A 27,800-nucleotide genomic window follows, 5' to 3' on the forward strand; every position below is an offset into this window, starting at 1 on the left:
GAGATCCCACTCAGCCGGAAGGGCCATGTGCCCTAAGGGAATAACAAAAAGGGAGGCAGGCTACCTCCAAACTCTAGCAACCTAATGGCCAGGGCTCCAGTGAGAGAATACAGGAGCCGACATCAAGGAAATGCCACGTGGGAGGGAATCCCTGGAATGGCAGAGCATCCTCCACGGGGAAACATTCATCTAAGAAGGCTTTTGAAAAAAGGCAGGAGCATGACTTAGCAGAACAAGAAGTGAGAAGGTATCTCAGGCTCTGGAAATGGAGGGCATGAAGGCTTAGAGGCTGGCCTCTGAATTCGTGTGTTGTGGGGAAAGGGGAGCCTCGGGGCATTCAGGATGGCTTCCAATGGTGACAGATGAGTTTCTGAAGTACGTCTAACACCACAGACTGAGCACTTCATGTGCCCACGTGACGATTCCACCGTCAGCCTGCCTTTCCTACGTTGTGTCTCTGAAGTCAGGGATCTGAATAAGGGCACTTCCTTCTTCTGCCTTCCTGAGTGGGAACACGGCTGCTTGGCTCCCTCCTTTACCTCCCCCACATACCTTTGGGAGCATCCTGTTCCTCTAAGAATGCAGCTGGCCCAAGCCTTTGCTTTCACAGACCTGAGTTTGAATCCTAAGCCCAACACTCAGTAAAGGCCACCCAAGTGAGCTTGGGTAAGTTACTGAAACTCAGCTCCAGCTTCTTAAAGAACGGGTAGGTGATTAGTACAATTGACGCCTAGAACGTACTAATGGCTGCACAAATCTTTGTTATTGTTGTCGTTCCTCACGCTACAGTAGGTCTGAAGTGTGTGAGGTGACTCATGCACCACGGGACCCTCTTCCCACAGCATCCTATATCCCAGGATTCTTTGCTCCTCCACAGCACTGCTTGTCCAGTTGCTTCTGATACTTTTCTCCTCTTTAGCTCGACAATGTGTGTGACTCCAGCCCAAATCACTGTATATGTGTCCTCCCTGATATGGCTTTTTTCCTCCTCCCAACATGCTGGGTTCCAAATACTCCATGGTGGTAATATCAACAATTCTATATTTATTCACTGTTTTGTGCCTAGAGGATCTGCGACTTGGTTTCTAGACTAAATAACCTGACTATCAGTTAGTCTCCACCGGAGTCCAGCAAATCCACCCGTTTGCATGTCATCCACACTCAGAATCCGAGAGTTACCAAGTTGGAAGGAACCCCAGAATATCATATGATGCTGCCCCTTTGGCCCAGTGATTCCCAAATTTTGGTATGGAAGAGAACCGTAAGGATCCTCTCAAAAATAGATTCCGTTCAAGAGGATTCATGTACTCAGCTCTCACGGAGGCGGGGGTGTGACTCCCCTGTTAAGTGTGGGCTGAGCTTACCGACTTCCTTCCAGAAGGTGTAGTATGGGAGGGGTTGGGAGGAGAGAGGTTATAGTAAAGAAACCTGACAAATTCAGCCCAGTGATTAAGACTAACATCAGGACCGCCTGGGTGGTTCAGTCGGCTAAGCATCTGACTCTTGGTTTTGGCTCAGTTCATGATCTCACGGTTTGTGAGTTTAAGCCCCACGTTGGGCTCTATGCTGACAGTGTGGAACCTGCTTGGGACTATCTCTTCCCCTCTCTTTCTATCCCCCCCCCAAATAAATAAATAAACTTCTTTTTAAAAAAGTAAGGGAAATCTATGAAACAGTCAAATGTAATGTGGTCTCCTGCATGGGATCCTGGTACAGAAAGAGGGCATGAGATGAAAACCAAGGAAATCTGAATAAAGCCTCGACTTTAGTTAATAACAAGGTGTCAATACTGGTTCATTAACTGTGACAAATGTACCATACTCATGTGACATGTGAATAATAGGGAAAGCTGGCTGTGGGCTATATGGAACTCTCTGTACTAACCTCACAACTTCTCTGTAAACCTAAATGTGCTCTAAAGTGAAAAGGTTTTTTATTTTTAACTTTTAACTATTATTCAGGCAAATCATCCATCATTTGGAGGCTCTGAGAGCCCTGGGCTCCACTGAAGTTTCTCATTTTGGCAGGTGGCACCTTGGATGCCAGTGTCCCTTCCCAGATACTCTGCTTTCGTTGACCGGGGGTGTGGCCTGGGCATTGGAAATTTTTGAAAACTCCTTAGGTGATTTTAGTTAAAGGTCAAGTTTTTTTTTTTTTTAAGATCCTCCTAGGGGGCACCTGGGTCTCTTAGTCGGTTGAGCATTTGACTCTTGATTTCGGGTCAGTTCATATCCCAGGATCCTGAGTTGGAGTCCCTCATCAGGCTCTGTGCTGAGCATGAAGCCTGCTTGGGAGTCTCTCTCTCTCTCCTTCTCAAATAAGTAAGTAAGTAAGTAAATAAATAAATAAATAAATAAGATTTGTTATCCGTGTGCTAATATGATAGCCACATATGGCTACTTAAATTTTATTAAAATAAAATAAAATAAAATAAAATAAAATATTCAATTCTTATCCACATTTCAGGAAGCAATTGTTACAAGGGGCCAGCAGCTGCTGCACCGCACAGCACAGGCATTGAACCCCCTATTATTGCAGAAAGTTCCGCTGGGCGGCGCTGCTCACATTGATGTGAAGGGGATATTTGTGATCTTCTCCCAGAGCCTCGAGAGGAAGGAAGATTCCCTGTGAGTAACACATGGAAATGGCCACACTTAGTCATGAATGAAGGTCAGAATGCCCACATTGCCCTGCTTTGCCCAGGACTTTCACAAGCGCTGAAAGTCCCACGGCCGTGGCACACCGTGACAGTCACCCTAGCGATTCGAGCCTTCTGTGAAAAGAGTTTCAGCCAGGAGGACTCGGGGGCTTTGAGCCTGGCGAGGACAAGAGGCAGGAGCTGGTGTAGAGACGTCTTCTCTCACTTGAGCCAACTGCTGCCCGCCATCGCCTGTGTTCCCAGGATTTCACAAGGCAGGCATGGTGAATAGTGCGGTCACCCGCCATCGCATGGTAACTTCACCTCCTGGTCCCCACTGCCGCGGGAGATGCTGACCCCAGGCCACCCACTACCCACACCTCTGTGTATGTGCTTGAGCTCAGTCTCTGGTCAGACTCAGGTGTGTCTGGTCTGAATCCCGGTTCTAGCACTTACTAGCTATGAAGGCGGTGGCAAGGTACTTAGCCTACCTAAGCCTCCGTGTCCTCCCCTACACAGGGGAGCACTGGCATCCCTTATGGCTGCTATAGGATTAGATGAACTCATGTATGGAGAGAAAACAGCTCTTAGTACTATCTGGTAACAGTGCTATTTACCCTCTCAGAATACGTTTGATGTTTATTGTTTGAAAATCAGTCATTAAGCATTTTCTGGGCCTGATTTAGTTCCATTTGAGAAATACTTACTGAATGTTCCATGCTCGAGGAATGCAAAGATGAAATCAGTTTAGGGGCGCCTGGGTGGCTCAGTCTGTTAAGCTGTCTGACTCTGGATTTCAGCTCAGGTCACCAATTGTGAGATCAAGCCCCACATCAGGCTCTGTGCATTCAGTGCATTTTTCTGACCCTCCCCTGCTTGCAGGCTCTTGCTCTCTCTCTCTCAGAATAAATAAATAAACTTCAAAAAAATGTTTTAAATTAAAAAAGAGGAAATCAGGGGCGCCTGGGTGCTGGGAGCCGCACTGGCCTCTCTGATGGCAGTCACAGCAAGGAAATGGCAGTGTTTGCACAGCTCCTGCTGTGAGAAACAAAAACTGGTATCTCCTTCTGCTACTACTGGCTCATATTAGAAATGAGCCTGCTGGTATTGACCAGGCCTCACAATATTCCATATCAGACCCATATTCCGAACACAGATACCACATAAGGAAAAGCATATTCCTGCCTTTACAAAAGAGATTTTAGATGAGAGCTCTGTGGGTGATTGTCAAAAGCCTCTTCCTATGGGCCTTGCATATCAAAGACAACTGAGCCTGGCCCCAAGACAAAGAGCCTAATTTAGAGTTTAGGAACAAACAGGGGTAAAACTTAACACGTACAGCTTCTTCTAACTGATGGTGTATGGCAGTCCCTTCCCAAAGGCATACCATCTGCAGACATCCTCCCTTACAGGTGGCTGGGATGAGGATAGAAAAGAGTAGCTAACACATAACCCAAAAGCAAAAGGCTAACACCTTTAGGGCCCCCGTGGTGTTCACACATTTAGCATCAAATAGGTTTTCACAAACTAACCAGTTCAAAAACATTCATCCTCTTGAGAGCCAAACAGAATAATTCCTAGCCTAACTATTTACGACTTAACATATATATGTCATCCTATTTTTTCATTAAGAACATCCTGTTATTTCCTTAGTTGTACAATTCAACTTCACTATGATTGAGGTAATTCACAAAAGGCTTCCCATTGTAAAAATTCCTTTTTCTGATCTCATGTTGTTCTTGAACCTTTAAATAAAGACACCAAAACCGACAGGTCAGAGATGCCTGCCTGGTGATCAGAAAGAATCTCGGGGCTCTCTCACTCTCTCTCTCGCCGACACCGTCCATCCTTCAGGGACCCCTGGACCTGTCGGAGCAGGCTTCCGACACCTGGGTGACTTAGTCGGTTAAGCGTCTAACTTTCGCTTAGGTCATGATCTCGCGGTTCGTGGGTTCGAGCCCCGCGTCGGGCTCTGTGCTGACTGCCAGCTCAGAGCCTGGAGCCTGTTACAGAGTCTGTGACTCCCTCTCTCTCTGACCCTCCCCTGCTCATGCTGTCTCTCTCTCTCTCTCTCTCTCCTAGAAATAAAGAAAAACATTAAAAAAAAAAAGATGAAATCAGTTTAGAGTTTGCCCTCAAACACATATAGTCTATCCTGGAAATGAGGTGTGTTATTATAGAACAGCATGATGAGTCCTGCAAGGGAGGTGAGCAGAGTGTGGTATAGGCAGTCAGAGGAGGGACCCCCCCACCCCAAATAGGGGGTGGAGGTGGCCAGGGGCGGCCTACAGGGCCAGGACACCTACCTGAGCTGGGGACAGAGCATAGAGCAGCAGCAGAAGAGCTGGAGTTGGAGGCAGAGATAGGTGAACGGGTAAAGGTTGCTGCAGACAGAGAACAGCATGTGCAAAGGTCCAGAGCTGTGAGCTAGTCTGCTTTCTCACTGAAAAAGTCTACTGTTCGGTATTACTGGGGCGATGTTGGACAGTACTACTTCTAAAGGGGTAGAAAAGGTGGAAGAATAACATGGAGACAATAGAAAGTGTCCTTCTCCCTCAGAGGTTTAACTCACCTTTCAGCGCTCTCTGTTCTTCACACTGATGCCTCATTTCCCAAGCCATCTTTGGCTGACAACGTGAATGTTACAGTTGTTCTGTGTCCAAAATCCAACAGCAAGCCATTCTGCAATCCAACCTGCATTTTGCTCTTTAACAAGTGCAATGCCGTGAAATGAAATAGATATAAAAGAAAGCACTTGAAGGTGGTCTTTCAGTCTTGAAATACATCACATATTCTAGACACTCTGAAAAGCTTAGAGGAGTGTAGAGGCTCTCTCCGCTTTCCTCGTTGGCCTCTATGGGATCGTGGAGACACGGCTTTACGGTGAACTGTGAGATCATGACCTGAGCTGAAGTCAGATGCTTAACTGACTGAGCCACCCAGGTGCCCCCCAAGTTCCTCTTACAGAGTGTCCGAGGGTGAGGTGGTGTTCCAGGCTCTGCTCCTTTATTAAGTCTTCACATCTCATTACCACCCTGTAATAACATATTTTTCACCAATTTTTTCATATCAGAGATCTAAGGCAGGTGCCTGGGTGGCTCAGTAGGGTAAGTGTCTGACTCTTGGTTTTGGCTCAGGTCACGATCTCACAGATCATGGGTTTGAGCCCTGCATCAGGCTCTGTGCTGACAGCATGGAGCCTGCTTAGGATTCTCTGTCTCCCTCTCTCCCTCTGTCCCTCCCCCACTCTCTTCTATCTCTCTCAAAAAAATGAATAAACTTATAAAAAGAAAAACAGGGTGCCTGAGTGGCTCAGTAAGTTGAGCATCTCATTTTGGCTTACATCACGATTTCACAGTTCGTGGGTTTGAGCTCTGACAGCTCAGAGCCTGGAGCCTGTTGTGGATTCTGTGTCTCCCTCTCTCTCTCTCCCTGCCCCTCCCTTGCTCACACTCTGTCTCTCAAAAAATAAAATAAAAACGTTAAAAAAAACGAAACTCAGGCAGAGAGAGGACACAGGACTGCTAAGCAGTAGATCAGAACTTGAACTCTGAACCAAAATCCCTACTGCTCCAAAAATTTTTGTCGTTGTAGAAAGACAGTGTCACTGCATTCCTTCCTTATATTACATGTTATTTTTCTCTCATGCTGTGTCTTCTTTTATGGGAGACTCCTTGGGCTTCTCAGATTTTGAAATAATGGGAAGACCATGAACACTGAAACCCTCTAGTGAGCATCAGCCTACCCCCCAAATACCAGCCCTTACATCTCTAGAGGATGCGCCACATCCAATTTGCCACAGAGATCCTGGAGCTGCAGAGAGGCCGGGATGAGCCTGGCCGGGCCCCGAAGCTGTGGTTAGAGCAGCGTGTGTAGCATGGGCTTGGTGAGCTTGTCCACTGGGCCATCTTAGGACAACTCAGCCTTTGGATCTGAGAATTCCAGAACCCAGAGAATGTCAAGAATGGGAGACAGGATGGGTGCCTTGCCCTCACTGCGTCTTATGAGACAAAATGAATTTTATGGGCTGAATAAAATAGCTAATGAGTGTCATCAGTCTAGAGCAAACAATTCCTATGACCTAAATTCTTGACATTGGCCCAAAAAATCACTTTCCTACCAGAATTCAGATTAAATGGATGTGTGCCAGCATCGACATGACCCGATTTAAACCTACAAGGTGATGGAGAGAGAGAATAACCCAGATGTTGTTAGGCAATTATTGAGCACTCACTGCTTACTCAGCTCTAGACTGGGCCCCAGAGAGGATTACACTTGTCTCAGATCTTAAAGGATTTACAATAAATCATCACTGGATAGTGTTACCAAGATGGTGTGTGTGATGTTTGTAGAACAGCACGTCTGGAGAGGATTCTTGACTATGTGCTTATAGTTTGGAATTTATTTTATAGTTTTCCTGAATTGCAACCAAGTCATCAGACACTTCTGTTTTTCTAATTGGCCCATAACTCGTCGGATACGGAACGTATCTGGCCACTTGGCTGGAGATTTCTTTGCACACACACGCTCATCCAACGCTGCTTTCTCTCAGAGAAGAGACTTGGATGGGGCGCAGAAGCATAAATCTCAAACCCAGACAATGAGACCATTTAATCACTTGCTTGGAAGTTTATTTTCAGTAATAGGTCCTCCCTGGTTCGTATCATAGATGAAGAAAATGGAGAGAGAAAGAGACAGGGGAGGGAGAGAGGGAAGGAGGGAGGGAGAAAGAAAAAAAGGGAAAAACGTGTAAGAAAAATGAAATCTTGAGGCTCCTTGCATGTCTCTTTGTATCATATTCTGGTTATTGCCAGAGCCATGGGTGTCCACCAGTATAATCAAGGAAGAAATGATGTAAGAATCGTAAAGGTGAAAACCCAGAGTCTTGTATTCGGCATTTACAGAAATACTCATTTTACAAAGCTACCGAGCACGACACAGATTGTGCATAAGACAAGAATATGACAGCTCAAATTTCCCTCCTAACCAGGAAAATAAGGAATGTTTGCTTCACATGATCTCTGTGATTAAAAACCATTAGCTCAGTCCCCAAACCCAGTTTCATGTTATACTGTGTCGTCTTCATTTTTGAATATTCAGACAGTTGTGTTTTTTGGTGGTTAAAATCTAGACACCGCTGAGAAATTCCTGGAAAACAGAGAGAAATCTGTTACTATTTAGTCTTAAGCCATTTGAAATATTAAAAAAAAATTTTTAAGTTTATTTATTTTGAGGGCGGGGTGAGGGGGGTGAGAATCCCAAGCAGTCTCCGCACTGTCAGCGCAGAGCCCGATGCGGGGCTGGAACTCACCAACCATGAGATCACGACTAGAGTCAAAGCCTAGAGCCAGATGCTTAACTGACGGAGCCACTCAGGCGCCCTGCCGTTTGAAATTTTCTAATAATCAACAATGCAATTTCTCGAAGATGGATGTGTGTGTGTGTGTGTGTGTGTGTGCGTGTGCACCACAGGTCTAATGTGCCAGATGTGGTAACTGTACAGCTGGCCACAGCTACAACATAAAGCCGTTCATTCTGGGCTCTTTCTCATGTGTCAGCAGTCCAGAAATACTCATAATATCCGTCACAAACATTTCTATTATGAATTTAGTCAGAACCCTGGCTTGGAGGAGGAGGGCGGACGAATGAAACAGCTCATCCACTGACACTTGGGAACGAGAGCCTAAAGCTAGATTCGTGCCGCAAACACATTACCTGTCTTCGAGAAATGTGTGCGTCACCTGATCTCTCTCTCCCTCACCTGTCAAATGGGTCAGCAGGTGGAGAGCAGGGTCAGAGCATCTCCCAAGCCCTTTCTCTCCCACACTGCTTCTGTGACAGGGTGCTGCGTGGACTCTGGGTCAAAGGAACAGCCCCTAATCATTCTACTATGTGACTCAGTGACAAGCTGATAGACATCTGACGTCCCAAAATGGATGAGACAATCCTCACTCCCAAGCTCCTCTGAGAAGAACTTGGGCCCGTCAACCTTGCCTGCGTGTCACTTCTGCTTCCACAAATATCACACTTGGACTCCATTTATCCACACAGCATGACTACCATTAAATCATGGTGCCCTCTCTGTATTTTATGAATGATTGAAACAATACCTTTCTTAATTGCAGGCCTCCTTTGTAGGAGAGTGTCTTAAAAGTCCCTACTTCTCAAGGCCGCTCCTCTCTGTGCTGGGTTCCCTAGGAAATGTCCTGGAGTGCCAGCGCGACCCCGGGCTGGCTTCCTCTGCAGAATGTGCAGAAGGTGTGCGCATCTGCCCCGCCGCTCAGCCCGGGGCGTGCGGGCATCTCAGCAGCCGCTCTGCCGCCCCGGGTGTTTATCTCCCCTCAGGCGCTGACCTGCCTCCCGCTTCTCCGAGCAGAGCAGTGGAATTTGGTGGAAGAGACCCAGACCTCCGGCCACCCAGATTAGAGAGTTTTGTGCTGAGGCCCCTATATGGCCGTGTTAGCCTGAACGCCAGGCCCAAGTCTGTCTTTGTTCCTTGTTTGGGAAGCGAAGGGGAGGGAAGCAGGCCAAGGGGCTATATAACCCTTCGGCAGCGTTCAGCTTCCCTGAACACCACCCAGAGCGGAGAAGCCCAGCCCAGCGCTGTCAGGGTAAGTGGCTCGGACCCAGGGCTGTGACTTCCTGATCCCGGCAGCTCTGACATTACTCAGTGCACTGGGACATCATCTGCAGAGTTGTGCTTGGGCTTGTGCCCTCTGCAATTTCTGAATGAACATTGTAGTAAAAAGATGATTGTAGCTTTTAGCTTCTCGTTATCGCGTATCAAGAACAAGGCTAAGATGCAGTTTGGCGTGGGGGGAGGAGGAAAGGAAGACGGAACAGAATCTGTGTGTCACCTGTACAATCTGTTTACGCTACATCAACAGCCCCGATCTGGCCGTGCTGTTTCAGAGATGCAATCCAGCGATTTCAAAAGTTACGCGGTTATTTCTACTGAGGCACCAGGAATTCTAGTGCTTGTTTGTGGTTCGGTTTGGTGTGGAGATTTTTCATTGGATGGTATTTTGGGTGCAGCTGAGGTGCCTGGAAATGCGTTTGAGAAGTGAACAGAGTCTAGTTGCCTGTCTTTGATATTGGCTGTTTGTGTGTTTGCATCTGGGTTCCTGCGGCTCTAGTTGGTAGTGTCTTCTGCAGGAAAGGTATGTCTCTCGAGTGTGTCCGTGAACTTACACTCCAGGCTGTGCATCGCACGCTCCACTGGTCATTCGCAGCAGTGTGCAGCAGGAAAAACAGCTGTATCTTTCTCTGTGAATAAAGAGGGAGGCAGCATCTGACAGCTGCTCGCGTCTCAGCCTAAGGGATGTCTGGTTTGCATTTCTCTCTCCCCCCGCCCCTTGAGTGACAAGGCAGTTCCCAGGCGGAACTTCGCTGGAAATCAGGGTTTGGCCGCTTCAGCCTGGACTGGAGTTTCCACACTGAGCAAGCCTTCCATTCTGTGATCCATGACTAAATATGGTTTGCATTTCAAGACGGATGAGCTGGGAAACTGTAGTGTTCTTCCTCCCCTCCCCCCTTCCCCACACTAACTACTCATTTTTGGCACAAGATGCAGGCAAAGCAGTTGGAGCAACCCCCTGACCAGGGTGCAGTTCCAAAAGCAGACGCTCGAATGTGTTTTACCTAATTAGGAAATGCTTTGCTCCAAACCCAGCTGCTCGTTCAGGTTAGATAAGGCTTAGACGCCACTGAACCGGCTTCTTCCTGGGGACACAGAGACTTCTCTAGTACCACTGCTCATCTGAGAGATAAGAAAATCCTTCCTGGGCATTTTTGTTTTTACCAAATAAAAACACGTTTAGTGAATTTTGAGATTTTTTTCATTTTCTGCATGCTTGCTGCTGCTCTGGCGCAACCTACTTTTTCTGCAGCATATTCAAGCCCCAAGCCCTCCCGCCAGCGACAGAGTTAGGAAGGGGATGTGCTCTCATGGTGATCATCCTGTCACGTTTTCAGAGTGTCCTATTTCCAAATATTTCATCCTGTTTTCAGCTCTTTGGGTTTGCATAGTCTGCTTAGCGCATCCACAGAGAGCCTGCCGCCGGTGCTGGCCGCCTCCGACACATGCCTCCGACCCTCGCTTCCCGTCCCATCTGGTCTCCTGTACATTTCTCACTTCTTCACTACCTGCTAGAATGGAAGGCAATCACAGGAATGCCTAGTGGTGTCCAGCATCTAGAAAGGGAAGAGAGGGGTGGGGAAGGAGAGAGCAAGCCTTTGGCGAGTCTTGTTTTCCATTCTTAGGAATGGAATCCACAGGTCAAGGATCTCCATGCTACGCCTGGAGGCAGTGTGGAAAGAAAGCAAAAACTAAAAAAAAGAAAAATCAGGATGATGACCGTAGTGATATCATGCTATCAATAATCTTAACTTTAAAACTAACATTTATGGACACGCATAATGCGTATGCCACTACAAATCATTTTAAATGCTTTTAAAAATCTAACTCCCCATTGTAAGAACTCTGGATAGCATGTACTGAAATTATTTCTGTTTCGCAGAGAAGGAAACTGTGATTTAGAGATGTTAAATACCTTAGTAGGTCACGCAGCTTCTAGGTGGTGGAGCCTAGACTCAAACCCAGGCAGTCTGACTGAAGGGTCCAAGCCTATAATCATCATACTCTGTCATCTCCGTGGTCCTAACTTTACCAGCCTTGGGATCTTGGACAAGTCACTTCAACTCCTTGAGTCCTGATTTCCTTGTCTGTCAATTGGAGGGAATAGTCCCTGTCCTGGACTTTGAAATGCATTGCCTCAGCTGAGAGTCACGCTTTTGCAAAGTGTTATGCAGCATTCGGAAAGATACAGCATCAATTTCATGGGAATGATCTGGCAGAACTCCAGAAAAAAGCAAAAGCTTTTTTTCCCCCTTCTCCTACATTCCAGAAATTTTCTTAAAAGAATTGCCTTTTATATCTGGTCTGGGTGTGCAATGAGTTCATCAACTTAGAAGAATCTTCCTCACTTAAAATCCTGGGATCTCAAAGTTGGGCGGAGAACTGGGGTGTCCCTCTCTTTATAGGATAATTCTGCTGGGAAAACTGGAAGGGAATCTGAATTGAAAGTCAAAGGGGTAGCCAAGGAGACTTGATCTCTGATTCAACTCTGCCTTCAATGCCCCGTGTGCCCTTGAGCAAAACACTTCTTCCGGGTTTTCTCTTTAGTAAACTTGAGGGCGTTGCATGGCAATGGTCTCTCTAACAGACCTTCAGTTCTCCAAATCTGTAAGCTGCTGCTTTTGGTCCCACTTCTCAAATTTTGTTATAGGATCGAAGCTTAGGAGTTGGATGTTCAAAATATTGTTTTATTACTAAAAGAATACATGCTCAATGTAGAAGATATTACAAGACCCAGGGTAGATCATTAAAAACACCTACAAAACCCACCACTTCAAAATAATACTCACCAATGTCTTGGTGAATATAACTAACCTGTTTTCAATGCATAAATGTACATTTTTAAATAGGATCACATAATGTTGCTTTCTCTAATCTATTATTCCTACATAGAATATACCTTGTCCCTATCTTTTAATTTATCTTTCCCCATAGCAGCAAAATATTAAACTACGTGATATAACTTATTAGACTCTCCCTCACTTGGATTTTTAGGTTAGCTGTGATTTTTATTAATGGAGAATAACTGTGGCCCCTAAAATTTAAAGCACCTTCTTAGAAAGTTTCGATTGGCTCTAATGTTTCTCCAAAGGTAAAATAAAAGTTCTCTGGGCCCAAAAGAGATTTTTCTTAATGTTTATTTATAATTGAGAGAGTGAGAGACAGAATGCAAGAGGGGGAGGGGCAAAAGAGAGTGAGACACAGAATCGAAACAAGCTCCAAGCTCTGAGCTGTCAGCACAGAGCCTGATGTGGGGCTTGAACCCACAAACCATGAGGTCATGACCTGAGCCAGTCAGACCCTTAACCGACTGAGCCACCCAGGCACCCTGAGATTTTTCTTTTAAACACCTTACATTCACCATTTCAACATTTCCAAATTTTCACATGCAGCCTATCCCTCAAAATCTACCTTTTTAAGAAAACACTTAAGCATCATAACACATCTAGAAAAATGTGTTTGGGCTGATACAGACAGCAAATTCCAGAGACTTCTCTCACATATGACACGTGACTTGTCTCTGTGAAGATCTGATATTCCCGTCTGTGGTCTGCGGTTGTTCATTTATTCACCAGCTCGGCTATTCTGTAAAGTGCTTATGAGCACATGCGATGTGCCGGCCACTGTGCTGGAGGCCCGTTGTATGAACACCCAAGTCTGAGTTTTGGCTTACAGAAAGCTCTCAGTCTAATTAAAGTACCTGGAGATGACCGCTGTGTCAGTGCTGTGTGCTCCATGAGTATAGAGAAGGGCTCTACAGCTGGTCTAGGAGGTGGGTGTGGACAGTTAAGTGCCAAGGCTGCTGGATGATAGTGGGGGACGGCTTCCTCCCTGTTCCCATAGGACCCTGCAAAGCAGCTCCAACCAACATGTGTGAAGAAGAGGACAGCACTGCCCTGGTGTGTGACAACGGCTCTGGGCTCTGTAAGGCCGGCTTTGCCGGGGATGATGCCCCCCGCGCTGTTTTCCCGTCCATTGTGGGACGCCCCCGACATCAGGTGAGCAGTACTGCACCGTGATTATGTAAGGTGATAAATATCGCTACTTCGCCAATAACGTGACAAGACATAAGTGCATCAAGATAACAACTGTACACCTTAAAATCACACAATGTTGCACATCAGATTTATTCAATAAAAAAGTTCAAATTGGAATAGAGAGAAACAGGGTTACAGATGAGGTCCGTCTGTGACTGGGTGTCCATGAGTATCCACAGACTGTCTATTGCTCTCTGCCCAGAAATGATGTTACCTTGCTAAATATATACCTCTGATGATGGATGTGTAGGAATACGTGTGAATTTCGTATACACTGTAGACCGATTATCTGGTGAGTTGTTATCAGATATAAAGTTCACCTGTTTTCATTGTTCCTTTTTATCTCAATATGATCATTATCATCATCAGAAATACGATGAGTTACCTAATAATGTGTACCGTAGCTACTCTTTGGAAATAAACTAAAATAAAAGCCTAGGGCACTCACTCTCAAAGATGTTGGTATTAGATGAAAGTAAGCATTGTTACCGAAAGTAATTTTACATACTTTACACAATATATGTGGACAGCCACATGCTAATTTTATAGAATGTTATGTATAAACAAAATATTGGGGGCAGCCATGTGGTAAAAACTGAGAATCTCATCTTAAATTCTTCACATCAGAAATGTAGCGGCTCCTTGACCCTATCTGATTGGTATTCATGGCTCTCAGTTTGGCATGTAGTCACAAGAACGAATAATAGCCCCTTCCTCTGAATGATATCTCAGGTCTGTTTCTTTGTTGAACTGTATGCATGGAGATATTTTGCACAAACCGCTACTTATGGATCTATATTAGCCATGACTGTTCTGCAGTTCTGAAACAATGACTCCAGGGCAATTTAAAATCCCAGCAATAAGAATTCCCTTTCTTTTGTGACTTTTTTTTTAAGCTTCACTTTATTGATCTAAAGAGCACTTGTTGGGATGAGCACTGCGTGTTGTATGTAAGCGATGAATCACAGGACTCTACCCCCAAAACCAAGAGCACACTCTGTACACTGTATTGCCAATGTGATAATAAATTATATTTAAAAAATAAAAAATAAATAGAAATACTTCTGACTAGTTTAGGCAAATGTCTTACTGTTGATTGGTATGGATTTATCCATTAGAAAGCAAGCACTGAGCAGTCATTTGTAGCTAGAATCCGTTTGCTTCTAATGGTTAGAAGATGTTCACATACTTGGGTGGGTGACAATTTTAACAGCTTCAAGGATTTATAAGAGGCACAGCGCCACTTCACCCATACGTAAAATTTCATACATTCATTTGACAAGTAATTATTGAGTGACACATAAGTTCCCAGCAATTTGCCATAGTGGTGAACAAGACACGCAGGGTTTCTGCCCTCACAGAGCTCGCTAAGCAATATGGCAGACAGGAAAACACAACGTAAAGTTGCTTTACCCACAGGGTCCTCTGCTATTTGGAGACTGATTCAGGCCTGTAGCCAATCAACTGAGGGATGTTGCTTCAGAGCATAGTGACCTTAAGACAGAATGTCATGTTCCTGGTACCAGAAGAGGAACTTTCTATCGCAATGATTTAACCCTTAGTGGCTGGATTGTAATCCGCCCTCTAGCACTGGGGAGGCTGACTCTCGCTGTGTTGAATCTCTGTAGGGAGTCATGGTGGGCATGGGACAGAAAGACAGCTACGTAGGGGACGAAGCGCAGAGCAAAAGAGGAATCCTGACCCTGAAGTACCCGATAGAACACGGCATCATCACCAACTGGGACGACATGGAAAAGGTACTGGGAGGTTCTCTGTATGTGGAGGACTCAGGATGCCTCATTTCTGTGGCTCCTGGTTGAAAATATGTTGCTACTATTGAAAAAAATCCAGAAATGTTTCTTTTAAAAAAAAAACACACAAATCCCTTGCTTAAGAGGGTTTATACACTAATTAGAAGGATACTGTTCTGCGGATGGGAACAGTAGTCATTTGCCAGTGGTGGGAATTAAGAGTCTGTTGCACTGGATTACCTTCCCAGGGCCAGCAGCGGGGGAGGGGCAGAGAGAGGAGGGGCAACACCCCCGGGCCCCCCACCTGGAGACAGGAGGCGAAGACTCCAGTGGAGGAGAGCTTGGAGCAGCCCTGCCTCGCCCATGCTTGCTTGAAAGCTTTTCATCAATTCACCCTGAACTTTTTTTTTTTTTATAGTTTACTTATTTTTTTTGAGACAGATCAAGACAGAGCATGAGCAGGGGAGGGGCAGAGAGAGGGAGACACAGAATCTGAAACAGGCTCCAGGCTCTGAGTTGTCAGCACAGAGCCCGATGCGGGGCTTGAACCCACAAACCATGAGATCATGACCTGAGCCGAAGTCAGACGCTTAACTGACTGAGCCACCCAGGCGCCCCACCTTGAATGTTTTTTAAAGCATTTTAGTTGTCACGGTAGAAGGGAGAGCCATGACACTGCAGATCTGGGACATTCCTGCCGGTCCCCTAGCACACTGAAGCGCAAGCAACTGACAGACATTTTTAAATAAGTATTTGAGAAGGTCTCTCTCTGTGGTCTGTTAAGCAAATGCTTTATCTCCCACATTCATATAAAAGAGCTTGTGAGAAGAGTTAAATCCTAGGATTTTGATGTTTGGCATTAGGCATCATGGAAACACAAGTGATTGGAGAAAAGGCAGAAAGACTAACAGGAAAATGATACTAATTTTTTTAATAGAGCAAAATACATTAGAACCACAATATCCGGATTTTATTTGTCAGCTCCCTACACACATGCGCACACACCACTCACACATGCTCACGCACATACACACACGGACATGCATTCGCACACACATACACAGAGACACACATAGAGGCACGTACACACCTTCACACACACATATACACTCACACATCCAGGCACAAACACACATCCACACACACACATAACAATTGCATTTCTTTAGGTTTGCTTAGTCTGAGATGCTGGGTTTGGTTAGGGCTGCAGTTTGCACTGAGAGACGCTGTCAGCAGCGGCAGGAAATACTCCTAAGAGCTTCTCTACGGACCTCGCAGCATCTCAGACTGTACACACCTAGAGAATTGGGATGAATAGAGCCCTTCATCATTTCTAAAACTGGAATTTAAAGCATCTTCCGGAGAGAGAGAGAGAGAGGTGGGAGGGGCAGAGAGGTTTGTCGTGGAGAGGGGGGGATCCATTGTTTTGTCAGTCCCGTTCCACGGTAACCACAGCATATGGGATTTTTTGAGCTCTCTGCTGCTTTTACTCCCTCAGAGGGGTATAACCTCTAAGCGCCCTATTTCCTTTCTAGAAATCACAAATTTAGAACCAGAGAAACTGGAACAAGATCCAGGGTCTTGGAAATCAATCTAGTTTTTGTCAATTTATCAATTTTCACAAGCTGTTTCTGTTTTGCTTTGTTTTGTTTCTGGGTGAATGTAATATTCCTGGTGCTAGGGGAGAGTTTTCTGGCCCTTAAAAATTATTCTTTTCACCCTCTTTGCAACGGTTTGTTCTCGTTGGCATCTGATGATGAAAGAGGGTGCTCGGCCATAAAGCAAACACACTCATGCCCCAAGTACATCATACAAGCGCACCACAAATAGGCACAGGCTTTTTGGGAAACACCTGAAGGTCAAATATCTGGCTACGAACGAGAGGTCCAGAACGTGCCAACGAAAGCAGGCTTCAGCTAGCCCTGGAGAGCAAGGAGGGGTGGAGGGGGTGGAGGAGGCCTCTTAGCACACATTGCAGAGGGAGATTTCCTGAAAAGTATCAAAAATGGCAACTACATTTTTTCAGGTCAGCTTCATTCGCCCATTCATGCATTCACTTGTTTGTCCTTTTACTTGCTGAACTAAACCATTTCCCGTGAATATTCACTAAAGTGGAAGTAGGAGGAAAGATATGGTTTGTGCCTGGCTGGCTCAGTCAGTAGGGCATGAGATGCCTGATCTCTGGGTTGTGAGTTCGAACTCCACACTGAGCACAGAGATTACTTTTAAAAGAAAGATATAGCTGAATACGAAGAATATTTATTCCGGGTCAGGCACTGGACTACATAGTAACTGTAGGGTTCTTGCAAAGGCATACGAGTTATTTTGTTATTGCCCATGGTGAATGAGCTGGGACGGGTTAAAATTTGCCTTGACTCACATAACCAAGAAATGGCTAAGCTGGGATTTGAACCAGATCTGACTCCAGATTCTGTGTCATTAGCCACTGCACCGTCCTGGCCCACAGACCTGGGTTTGGGTGTTTGCTCAGCCACTTATGAGATGTGAATCCTTGGGTAAGTTATGCACAGTCTCTGAGCTGCGGTGCCTGCGTCAGGAAAAATGTGGACATTTGATGAGTGCTTGGAATGCTCTGTCGGTCCTTGTTTTATTTAAGTCACTCTTGTCCCTTTCTGGGGTCGCAGCCCTTGACTGCATCACATCACTGTGTCTCTCCTCCGTCCCCCCCTAGATCTGGCACCACTCATTCTACAATGAGCTTCGTGTTGCCCCTGAGGAGCATCCAACTCTGCTCACTGAGGCGCCCTTGAACCCCAAGGCCAACCGGGAGAAGATGACCCAGGTAAGCGGCCGCTCCAGGATCCAGCACTTTGGGAGTGGGGAAGAGTCCAGTGGGAAAGGGGCGGGGCAGGAGAGCAGAGAGATGGCGTGCCCAGCAGACCCCTTATGGACCAGACCTGCCACTTTCCAGGAACTCTGGGAATACCAAGGACAGAAATATCGTGATGGGACTCACATCCTTACTGCAGAAACTGCCTCTTGACTCCAAAGCAATAGGAAATTAAAATATTTAATTGTAAAGAGTGACATGTTAGGTCAAAAACTTCTAAGGATAAATCATTTCAAAGTATGCGGGGGAATTTGGTTCTTGAGTCAGAACAAGGTTTGCAAACTGATCTGTCACTCATCAGCTACGTGAGTTTAATGAATCCACCCAATTTCTATGATTTTTAGTCTCCTTACCTTTACATTGGGAATAATATTAGTGCTATTATTTTTCAGAGTTGATGTGAAGATTAAGGAGGCAAAATGTTGAATGTGTTTCATGGTGCCTCATATAATAAACATTCAACAAAGAATAGGTTTTTTTAAAATGTCTTTAAATTTTATTTTTGAGAGAGAAAGAAGCAGAGCACGAGCAGGGGAGGAGTAAAGAGAGAGGGAGACACAGAATCCAAAGCAGGCTCCAGGCTCTGAGATGTCAGCACAGAGCCCGACACCAGGCTTGAACTTGTGAACCATGAGATCATGACCTGAGCCTAAGTCAACCACTTAGCCAACTGAGCCACCCAGGCGCCCCAGCAAAGAACAGCTTTTATTGGCATTCTTGTGACTTGCCTGAAACTCAAAGACCTTATAGCAGGAGACCATCCATTCCACCAGCTGGATCAGGTTTTCAGTTTGGATGAGCTATCAAATAAAAAAATATGATGTCACTTTAATGCTTGCTATAGTTAAACTCTGGATTAAGCATTTTACATGCATTGTCTCTTTAAATCTTAGCAATGTGAAGCAGGCCGTATTATATAAATGAAAAATTGTATACATGATTATATAGTTACATACCTGATCATATAAATGAACAATTCAAGGATCCAATACATTGGACTGTCCCAAGGTCACACAGCTAGACGTGCCAGAGCCTGGCATTGACCTAGGATCTTTTGACCCTGGAGAACAATACATATAAATACTGTAGGGCCGCTTCCTCAGAAGAGTGCTTGGTGATTACCCCAATACCTGCGTGGTCATTCTCTCCATGGGGACATCTGTGTGCCTGGGAGTCACTCCGTGAGGCAAGCGATGTCATTTTTGACGGGTGTGATCGTTCCCATGAATAGTGTGCAGGCAGAAAACTAGTCGGGAAGCATGGCCCTCCGGCAAACCACGTCAGACATTCTGGTGGATGGCCTGGGGGGCGCTTCGCCAATGGACAGATGGAGGCCCACGGTCATGTTTGTGGGCACACACTTCTCACGAGTGACCTGGAGGGGCTCCGGTTCTGATCTTGTCCCCAGACCACATGAGTCGAGGCCCTGGCATTCATACATTGCCCTCTGCCACCAGGAGGCAGATCTTGTCTTCCAGGAATCAAAGAACCTTCCACAGCAGCCAAAGTGGCCTCAGAGCCTAGGGCTGGCATTGACTCAACAAGTACACCCAAATCCCAGAACTGGACTGATCCAAACCCGTCTCAGCTTCTGGTTTAAAAAGTCATCCTCTGTAGACCAGAGACGTCAAAACCGAAATCTTGTCTTTCCTTGGTCTTTCGGCTTTGACATCATGCATGCGTCCTAGACTGCTCACACTGGGGCTCACACTGGAGCTCCCCTAGGCCAGACTCTTCCGTCTGCCACTGAGAGGCCAGGAATGAAGGCCAAGAAGTCAGCTTGTTAGTCTGGTGAGGACTCCTAGGTCACACGGGAGCCAGGGCCATGGCCAGAGCCCGCAGAGCCCCCACCATCACGTGTGCCCCCCACCTAGTTGCCTCCGCCCAGAACCAGGTGGGCCTGCGTGTATTCCAAGCCCACCCACGTGGGGTGTTCTCCTGAACATTCTCCCCGACACTGGTGACACCACTAACTTAAGCTCTTTTGGTTGCTTTGCAGATTATGTTTGAGACTTTCAACGTCCCAGCCATGTATGTGGCTATCCAGGCTGTGCTGTCCCTCTACGCCTCTGGACGTACGACTGGTAGGTGGACACGGGATTGGGATCCCCGACTGAGTGTGCCAGCACTTGAGGGCTTTGATGGTTATCAACATAGGGTATGGATGGATGGGGGGGGGAAGTTAGACCTGACAGGGCTAATCCCAGCCCTGAAAGGTCTTCCTCCCGAACCTTTAAAAATAAGCCTCTGAGGGACGCCCGGGGGCTCAGTCAGTTGAGCGGCTACCTCTTGATTTCGGCTCAGGTCATGATCTCACGGTTCATGGGTTCGAGCTCCACGTCAGGCTCTGTGCTGACAGCTCAGAGCCTGGAGCCTGCTTCCCATTCTGTGTCTCCCTCTCTCTCTGCCCCTCCCCTGCTTGTGCTCTATCTCTGTCTGTCTCTCAAAACTGAACAAACAAACAAACAAATAAATAAATAAATAAACTTAAATAATGAAAACAAGCCCTTGAGCTTGTACGTCCAGCAGGACTTTCTCTCTCTTCCTGCTCTTTCTTTATTCCCCAGGCCTGTCCTGACTCTCCTCTCCTATTACATGCTTTCCGTCTTCTTCAAATCAGACACTCAGAAACTCCCCTCCTCCTGGGCCAGCCAGGGACCATGCACCAGGGGCTGTGGTGACATTTGTCATGCGTATTTGTCCCCCAGGCATTGTGCTGGACTCCGGAGACGGGGTCACTCACAACGTGCCCATCTATGAGGGCTACGCCCTGCCACATGCCATCATGCGTCTGGACCTGGCTGGCCGCGACCTCACTGACTACCTCATGAAGATCCTGACTGAGCGCGGCTACTCCTTTGTGACCACTGGTGAGTGAGGCCCATGGGAGTGAGGAGCCGGGGGTGTAGGGGCCGCTTCTTCTTCACAGGAACCTCCAGGACCCTGGCCACCATCCAGGGACATGATGGGAGGGGGCCGTGCAGATGGTGAGGCCGGCATCTGACACCCAGGGCAAAGCAGGCGCTTCTTTCTTGAGAAGAATGAGGAGAACCTCTAGCTTAACTTGTCAGGGGTGTGTTACTTGGGCATTTCTTAACCTCCTATGTTCACAAATAGAAAGTTGGGAGCACAGAGACAGAAGACAATATGGCGCACTGGTTGGTAGTCTTGGTGACCATCTAGGTAGGGTGTGGGTCCCAGTTCTGCCACGCACTAGCAGGGTGACCCAACTCACCAATCCATGGTCTCCTCATCTGTGAGTGGGGCATCAGCCCTCACACGACTGTGATATGAAGTGACACCAACACTGAGTAATTCAATATTTGTAAGTCAGTAATTCAGTAGTTGTTAGCTAGTATGAAGACCGACCCAGCAGGAAGCTATCCACGTGTCTTTGGCCTCTGTGCTGGTGCCCCCTGGTCTGCACCCACAAGAGGCAGAGTCAGATGGTGCTAGACATGTTGGGGCATCCTTGGGGCACATGGTCCTAACGGCCTTCCCTCCGCTCTCCATCTGGTGCTGTCCTAAAGTTTCAGTTTTGGAACATGCCTGAGGTTTATTACAGACTCCGAGCTTGAGCCCTGTGGATGTTCGAGCTTCCTTCTCAGGTAGAGAGTTGAATTAATTCCTACATTCCTCTTCTGCTCCCCACAAGAACCCCAGAATATCTCCAAAAGCTTCCGGGGGACTGGATGGAGCCCATAGCTTAGAAGTTCCGAGTGCAGGAGTCTGGAAGGGATTGCCTGCCTGCTTCTTCCACACCCCCTTCAATATGCACCACTGAGCCTTCTGGTCCAGGACTGGCTCTGAGCCAGGGCCTGCCTCCTTCTAGAAGGTAATGAATATGCCAGTAGTGTCAACTAGAAGCACCGTGGATCCCTGGGGCTTTTTGAAAACTGTGGGGGTCCCAAAGCGTAAGATTTCAGTGTAAGACTTCCTGGTCAACTGAAAATCCAATAAGCAAACTATTATAAAACAATTACAGCGGAGAGTGAATCGTTGATCCTGAGAAAAAGAAAACGTAAGGTACGGAAAGGCTCTGTGCCTTTCTCTGGCCAACTCCTTGTACCCCTGCCCTGCATTTCCCAGACAATATTTTCTACGAACCTACCACTCTTCTAGGGACAGAAGTGGTTCCCCTGTGGACTCTCTATAGTTTAATTACCATCAAGGATTTGGGAAGGCAGAATATTGAACTTACACACGTGTTTGAAGGAACCCACATTGTGGGAGAGACTGACATAAGGCGGGTGGACTGTTACCACCTGGGCAAACCCTCGTATCTGTGTCTTGACAGCCGAGCGTGAGATTGTCCGGGACATTAAGGAGAAGCTGTGCTATGTGGCTCTGGACTTCGAAAATGAGATGGCCACCGCCGCGTCCTCTTCCTCCCTGGAGAAGAGCTACGAGCTGCCGGACGGACAGGTCATCACCATCGGGAATGAGCGCTTCCGCTGCCCGGAGACACTGTTCCAGCCGTCCTTCATTGGCAAGTCCCAGGGTCCCGGAAAGGGGAGAGCGCCCTAACCCCCTGCGTCCTGCCAGCCCCTGGCCATCAGCACCCTTCTGCATGTGGGGACACGTGTGGTGGTGTGTGACAGGGGCCCCAGGACGAAAAGTCAGACACTTAACTGACTGAGCCATGCAGGTACCCCAGGAGTTTTCTCTCTAAGCAAATACCATCTACGCTGTAGTCAAGCCCCAAACATCCTTGGTGAATGGAGTATGGTGAACAAATCAGATCTTGCCTGTGCTCAGGACACAGTGGAGCCAAGGATGGATGGGAAGCATACGCTGAGTGCTGAGACTGTGGGAGGAGTAGGGGGTGGGGGAGAGAAAAATGGAAGAGCCTGTTCCTACATTAGCATTGACCTTGGACAAAGGTTAGTGTAGTTGTTTATAGAGGGTGGGCGCTGGGAGCGGGGAGCCCGTGCTCAGTGTCAGTTTTATTGTCATGAGCTTAGGAAGGAAGGCCACTTAACACCCCCAAGCCTCCGTGTCCTCATGTATAAAATGAGGATTGTGGGGCACCTGGGTGGCTCAGTCAATTAAACATAGGACTCTTGATTTTGGCTCAGGTCATGGTCTCACGGTTGATTCTTGGGTTCAAGCCCCGCGTCTCTGCTGACAGCTTGAAGCCTGCTTTAGATGCTCTGTCCCCTCTCACTGCCCCCCGCCCACAAATAAATAAACATAAAAAAGAACTGAAAAGAAAAGAGCCTTTTCCAAATCAGATGAAGCACCTCCCCAGGGAGTCAGCCCCCTTTAGTGTTGAGGGGTGTGAGCAAGGGAGCAGGGAAAGGGAGACATGGGGNTGGCTGTGCACAAGACCTTCCATGGGGAGCCTGAAGGCTCCGCCCTTACTAGAACTCCACCTAGAAGTGAGTCTGTTAAAGCTCAGCAATGTGATGTCGTCACCCTCAGCCCCTGGCGGTGCCCCATCAGGGCTTCCTCACTAGATTTGAGCATTACAAGGACCTTTTGGTCTCTCAGATGGGTGGTTCTTACACTGTGGCTCCTGTCAAACTTCAGTCCACTGTAAGACCCTCCAGCAGCTCACTTGGGTCTTCCGTGTCTGACCTGGGTGACGCCCACCGCCCGAGGGTCATGGCTTGTGTCTCCTTTGCAGGTATGGAGTCTGCCGGCATCCATGAAACCACCTACAACAGCATCATGAAGTGTGACATTGACATCAGGAAGGACCTATATGCCAACAACGTCCTCTCCGGGGGTACCACCATGTACCCGGGCATTGCCGACCGCATGCAGAAGGAGATCACGGCCCTGGCGCCCAGCACCATGAAGATCAAGGTATGGTTCAGGGTCAGATGCCATGGCTCTGCTTCCAGAGGCACCAACCCCATCATCAGGCGTGATGGGCTCTTCAGAGGTCATGTGTTACTCCCGTGTGCTCACGGGCTCCAGGACTAGGCAATGGGTCAAGGTCCACACATTCCTCTCTGTATTATTATTAATAATGTTTATTTACTTTACTTTGAGAGGCACAGAGAGAGTGTGTGAGCAGGGGAGGGGCAGAGAGAAAGAGAGGGAGACAGAAAATCCCAAGCAGGCTCTGTGCTGTCAGTGCAGAGCCTGACGTGGGGCTCGATCTCACAAACTATGAGATTGTCACCTGAGCAGAAATCAAGGGTCAGACACTTAACTAACTGAGCTACCCAGGCGCCCCCACAAGTTCCACTCTTCATAGGATATAAGTCAGTCCAGTTCATAGGAGAAGCTAAATTATTCTCTACAAAATTTAATCTATAATTACCTTGTCTATGAGCTACTTTCAGGAGTAAAGGTCAACAGAGCTTTGGTGTATGCGTATCCCTCTATTTTTTTAATTGAGACATAATTCACATATAACATTATATTAGTTTCAGCTGTGCAGCCTCATTCAAGATTTATATATATTGTGAAGCAATCACCACAGTAAGTCTAGATGATTTCTGTTATAGCTCTTAAAAATATACATTGTGTCATTTTCCCCACCATAAAAATAGTGCATCTCACATAGAGAAATTAAAAAAAAAAAAAATCAGAGGAGCCGCACATATTTCTGAAGAGGTTTAAAAGCTGTGGATTCAATAGCATATACTCTTTTTCCGCTACCGACAGTGATCACCTCTCAGTGGCCAGGAATTAGCATTGTATCTTCATCTCTCTGTCAGGTGTGCCTTTTGATCTAGGCGCTCAGAGCGCAGAATCACTCCAGGATGACCCAGCCCGGTCCCGGAGCCACCACAGACCCCTCTCTTGTGTTCTGAGTCCCAGTGAAGCGAACTCAGAGATAAAACAGAGACCGTTCTTTGGAGGCAAACTTACATGTGCCCGGTGCCTTCTCAAAAGCTGTTATCACTCTCTGAAATCAGAAGGCCATGCGGGGACTCTCTGACCCCCGTCACAGGGAACGGGAGAAAGGGCACTCCGCGTGCAGATCACACACACAGGAAGTATTCAGACACCTTCTCTGTGATTTGCACTCCCTTCTCTTTCTTGGGAAAAGGGTTTGCAGATCACAGAAAGAGTACTAGACCAGAGCTCTCTGCCTGCATCCCGGGCTCTGAAAGACTGCATGGTGACAAGAGAGACTGGTTCCTGAGGTTGGTCTTTCTTGGATGCTCCTCTGATCGGCTATCTCCCTCTTCCTCTCCCACATTGGACGGAGAGACACGAAACCAGCTCTGGGTTCACCGACAAAGCCAGCCTGGGTGGGGGTGTAGCGCGGACAGCAGCTGCAGATGGGGCTGGCTGGTTCCTGCTCCTCCAAACTGAACTTCTGGAATAAAATAAATATGGAACTTTGGGCTCCAGCACGGTGAGAGAAAACTATTAAAACCCTGGGGCAGTAAGGTTACGACATTAGGTGAAACTGAAACCGAGAGAGGGCTATAGGCATTATGCACTGTCTTTTAACACTTTTCTGTAAATCTACAATTACCCCCAGATGGAAAAGTTACTTCTAAAATAAAACGAGGGGCACCTAGGTGGCTCAGTCGGTTAAGTGTCCGACTTCGGCGCAGGTCATGATCTCACAGTTCGTGGGTTCGAGCCCTGTGTCTGGCTCTGTGCTGACAGCCAGCCCAGAGCCTGGAGCCTGTTTCGGATTCTGTGTATCCCTCTCTCTCTGATTCTCTTTCTCACACTGTCTTTCTCTCTCTCAGAAATAAATAAAATAAAATAAGACGAGATGAAACAAACAAACAAAAAACCACCTGGCAGAGATCCAGGTTTGAATATTGGGTCAAACAGGTGGGCAGCCAGTGGGACTTACACCTGCTGCTTACACCTCTCTCAGGAGCACCCGCTGGCTCAGCCAGGAGAGCATGTGACCCTTGATCTTGGGGTTGTGAGTTTGAGCTCCACATCGGGCATGGAGTCGGTTTTAAAAAAGAAATTCTCAACTTCTGTTTCCCCACGTGGAATATAACACTAATTCAATATTCTGTATTTAAAGTGGTTATGAGAATAATACATGTAAAATGTTGAGCAGAGTACTAGGCACATGAGAAGTACTCAGTAAATATCAGCTACTTGTATTTAAAGACAAATGTTCAAAGAGAGTTTGGGGGAATAAACAGAAATTAAACCTTTCCACCATAGTTTCAGAAATACCTTGTCTTTTTGTCCAAGTGCCCACATTTGTTTCTACCCAAGTGTCCCAGTTTGGAGTGGATTCAGGAATTACTCAACTGCAGCTGCCTGTTTTGGGTTACTGCGGGTGGTGGGGGCCCCTGTCCTGATTCACTGCTCTCTGTGCCCAAACTGTTCATTTAAGTCACGTTAGCATGGGCTGCATGTCAGGCCAGTGCGGCGGAGATAGGCAGCCAGTAACTGGGAGCTACCCCAGGGAAATGGTCACCCATCAGGGGGACCCTGAGCCCCCTGTCTGAAACAGTGCATCTCAGTAGACATACTCAGGTGGAAGATGACTTGTCTAGTAAGCTCTGGTACAATCAAAGCTTCTCATTGAGGATGCTGGGGTCATGCTGAGTTCTGAGACAGAGCTTCGGAGTGGAGGCCATGCAGGATTTGGGGCCCACATTTCGTTCCTCAGTTAGTAGACTGACCCCCTTAGAGTGGTTACCGGTGCTTTGGACTAGATTGTGTGAAAGGAACCAGAGGAACCAATGCGCTCATTGGAAAGTCTCTAAATTCACAGCCTAGTCACATCCCTTGGGTTGGGGTTAGGGTGGGGTCAGGGGTAGGCATCTGACAGCCAAGACTGTCCCCCTGTCCATGGAACTTGAGCTAGTGGGGACCATGGTGGCATGCCCGGCCCTGCCTTGATTGGCTAACAGCCCTTCTTTCTCCTCTTGGCCAACAGATCATTGCCCCTCCAGAGCGCAAATACTCTGTCTGGATCGGGGGCTCCATCCTGGCCTCTCTGTCCACCTTCCAGCAGATGTGGATCAGCAAACAGGAATACGATGAGGCCGGGCCATCCATTGTCCACCGCAAATGCTTCTAAAACACTTCCTTGCTCTCTTGTCTGTCTCTGGCACACAACTGTGAATGTTTTGTGGAATAACGCCTTTGATTCTTTTCCAAATCATTCCTAGCCAAAGCTCTGACTTGTGACCTACGTGTTTTTTAATAAATCTGAAATATGTTACTGGTAACCTGAAGCCTTGGCCTCTGATGTACGGACGCCTGATACTCACCGGTTTCTGTAGGGGGAACCTCACCCGTTACATAGTGCCTCCCTCTAGTGGTGCATCCCAGGACATGACAGGGCTGTGGATGTGGATGCTTCCCAGGAAAATGTACAATCATACTAACCTGGGAAGTTCAACTAATGCTGTAAGTGGAAAGAATCTGAAAAGACACAGGTAAATGGAAACATGGATGAAAACGTTTCAATAGGATAACCCACAGTGACTTCACGACTTGCCGGGCCATTATATCACTTTGCTGTCTTTTTTGTTTAACAGTAACTCTGTGTGTTACACATGCACAGATGTATGATTATAATATACAGTAAATATATACGAAGCTCAATAAATACACAGACTTTCCTTGATTTGCGATGAGGTTACAGCCCAACAAATTCAACCCGAGTTTAAAATACAGTAAGTTGAAATGCATTTCACGTACTTAAACCTTCCAAACATGGGAAATTAGCCCAGGTGACCTTAAATGTGCTCAGAACACTTCCAGTAACCTCAAGTTGGGCAGAATCCTCTAACACCAAGCCTAGTTTATATATATATATATATATAAGTGTCAGGTATCTCACATAATTTATGAAACACTGTAAAGTGAAAGACAGGATATGGGTACAGAGTGGCGGAACGGGGTCTGTTGTTGACCCTGGGAGCTATGTTCTCTGCTCCCACCCAGCCTTGGGAGAGGGGATCTACATATAACACTAGCCCTGGGG

At 47.0% G+C, this 27,800-nt stretch overlaps 1 protein-coding gene across 1 annotated transcript; it reads left to right on the forward strand.

Moving 5' to 3' along the window:
- The first annotated feature begins 9,143 nt into the window (after positions 1-9,143).
- On the forward strand, positions 9,144-27,039 carry ACTA2 (actin alpha 2, smooth muscle). Its single transcript, XM_077751877.1, has 9 exons — positions 9,144-9,249; positions 13,119-13,273; positions 14,941-15,069; positions 17,756-17,866; positions 19,914-19,998; positions 20,623-20,784; positions 22,212-22,403; positions 23,544-23,725; positions 26,745-27,039. The coding sequence occupies exons 2-9, from the start codon at positions 13,145-13,147 to the stop codon at positions 26,886-26,888; spliced, it is 1,134 nt and encodes a 377-aa protein (XP_077608003.1). The 5' UTR covers positions 9,144-9,249; positions 13,119-13,144; the 3' UTR covers positions 26,889-27,039.
- The last annotated feature ends 761 nt before the right edge of the window (positions 27,040-27,800 follow it).

Source organism: Crocuta crocuta, unplaced genomic scaffold (genome assembly GCF_008692635.1).
Source record: "Crocuta crocuta isolate KB4526 unplaced genomic scaffold, BGI_CrCroc_1.0 scaffold694, whole genome shotgun sequence".
Lineage (NCBI taxonomy): Eukaryota > Metazoa > Chordata > Mammalia > Carnivora > Hyaenidae > Crocuta > Crocuta crocuta.

Bases quoted from the DNA above. Each gene is read 5' to 3' on its own strand.
- ACTA2 (XM_077751877.1), top strand. From the start codon at position 13,145: ATGTGTGAAGAAGAGGACAGCACTGCCCTGGTGTGTGACAACGGCTCT. The intron at 13,274-14,940 runs GTGAGCAGTACT...GAATCTCTGTAG, and splicing joins TGGGACGCCCCCGACATCAG to GGAGTCATGGTGGGCATGGG. The intron at 22,404-23,543 runs GCAAGTCCCAGG...TCTCCTTTGCAG, and splicing joins GTTCCAGCCGTCCTTCATTG to GTATGGAGTCTGCCGGCATC.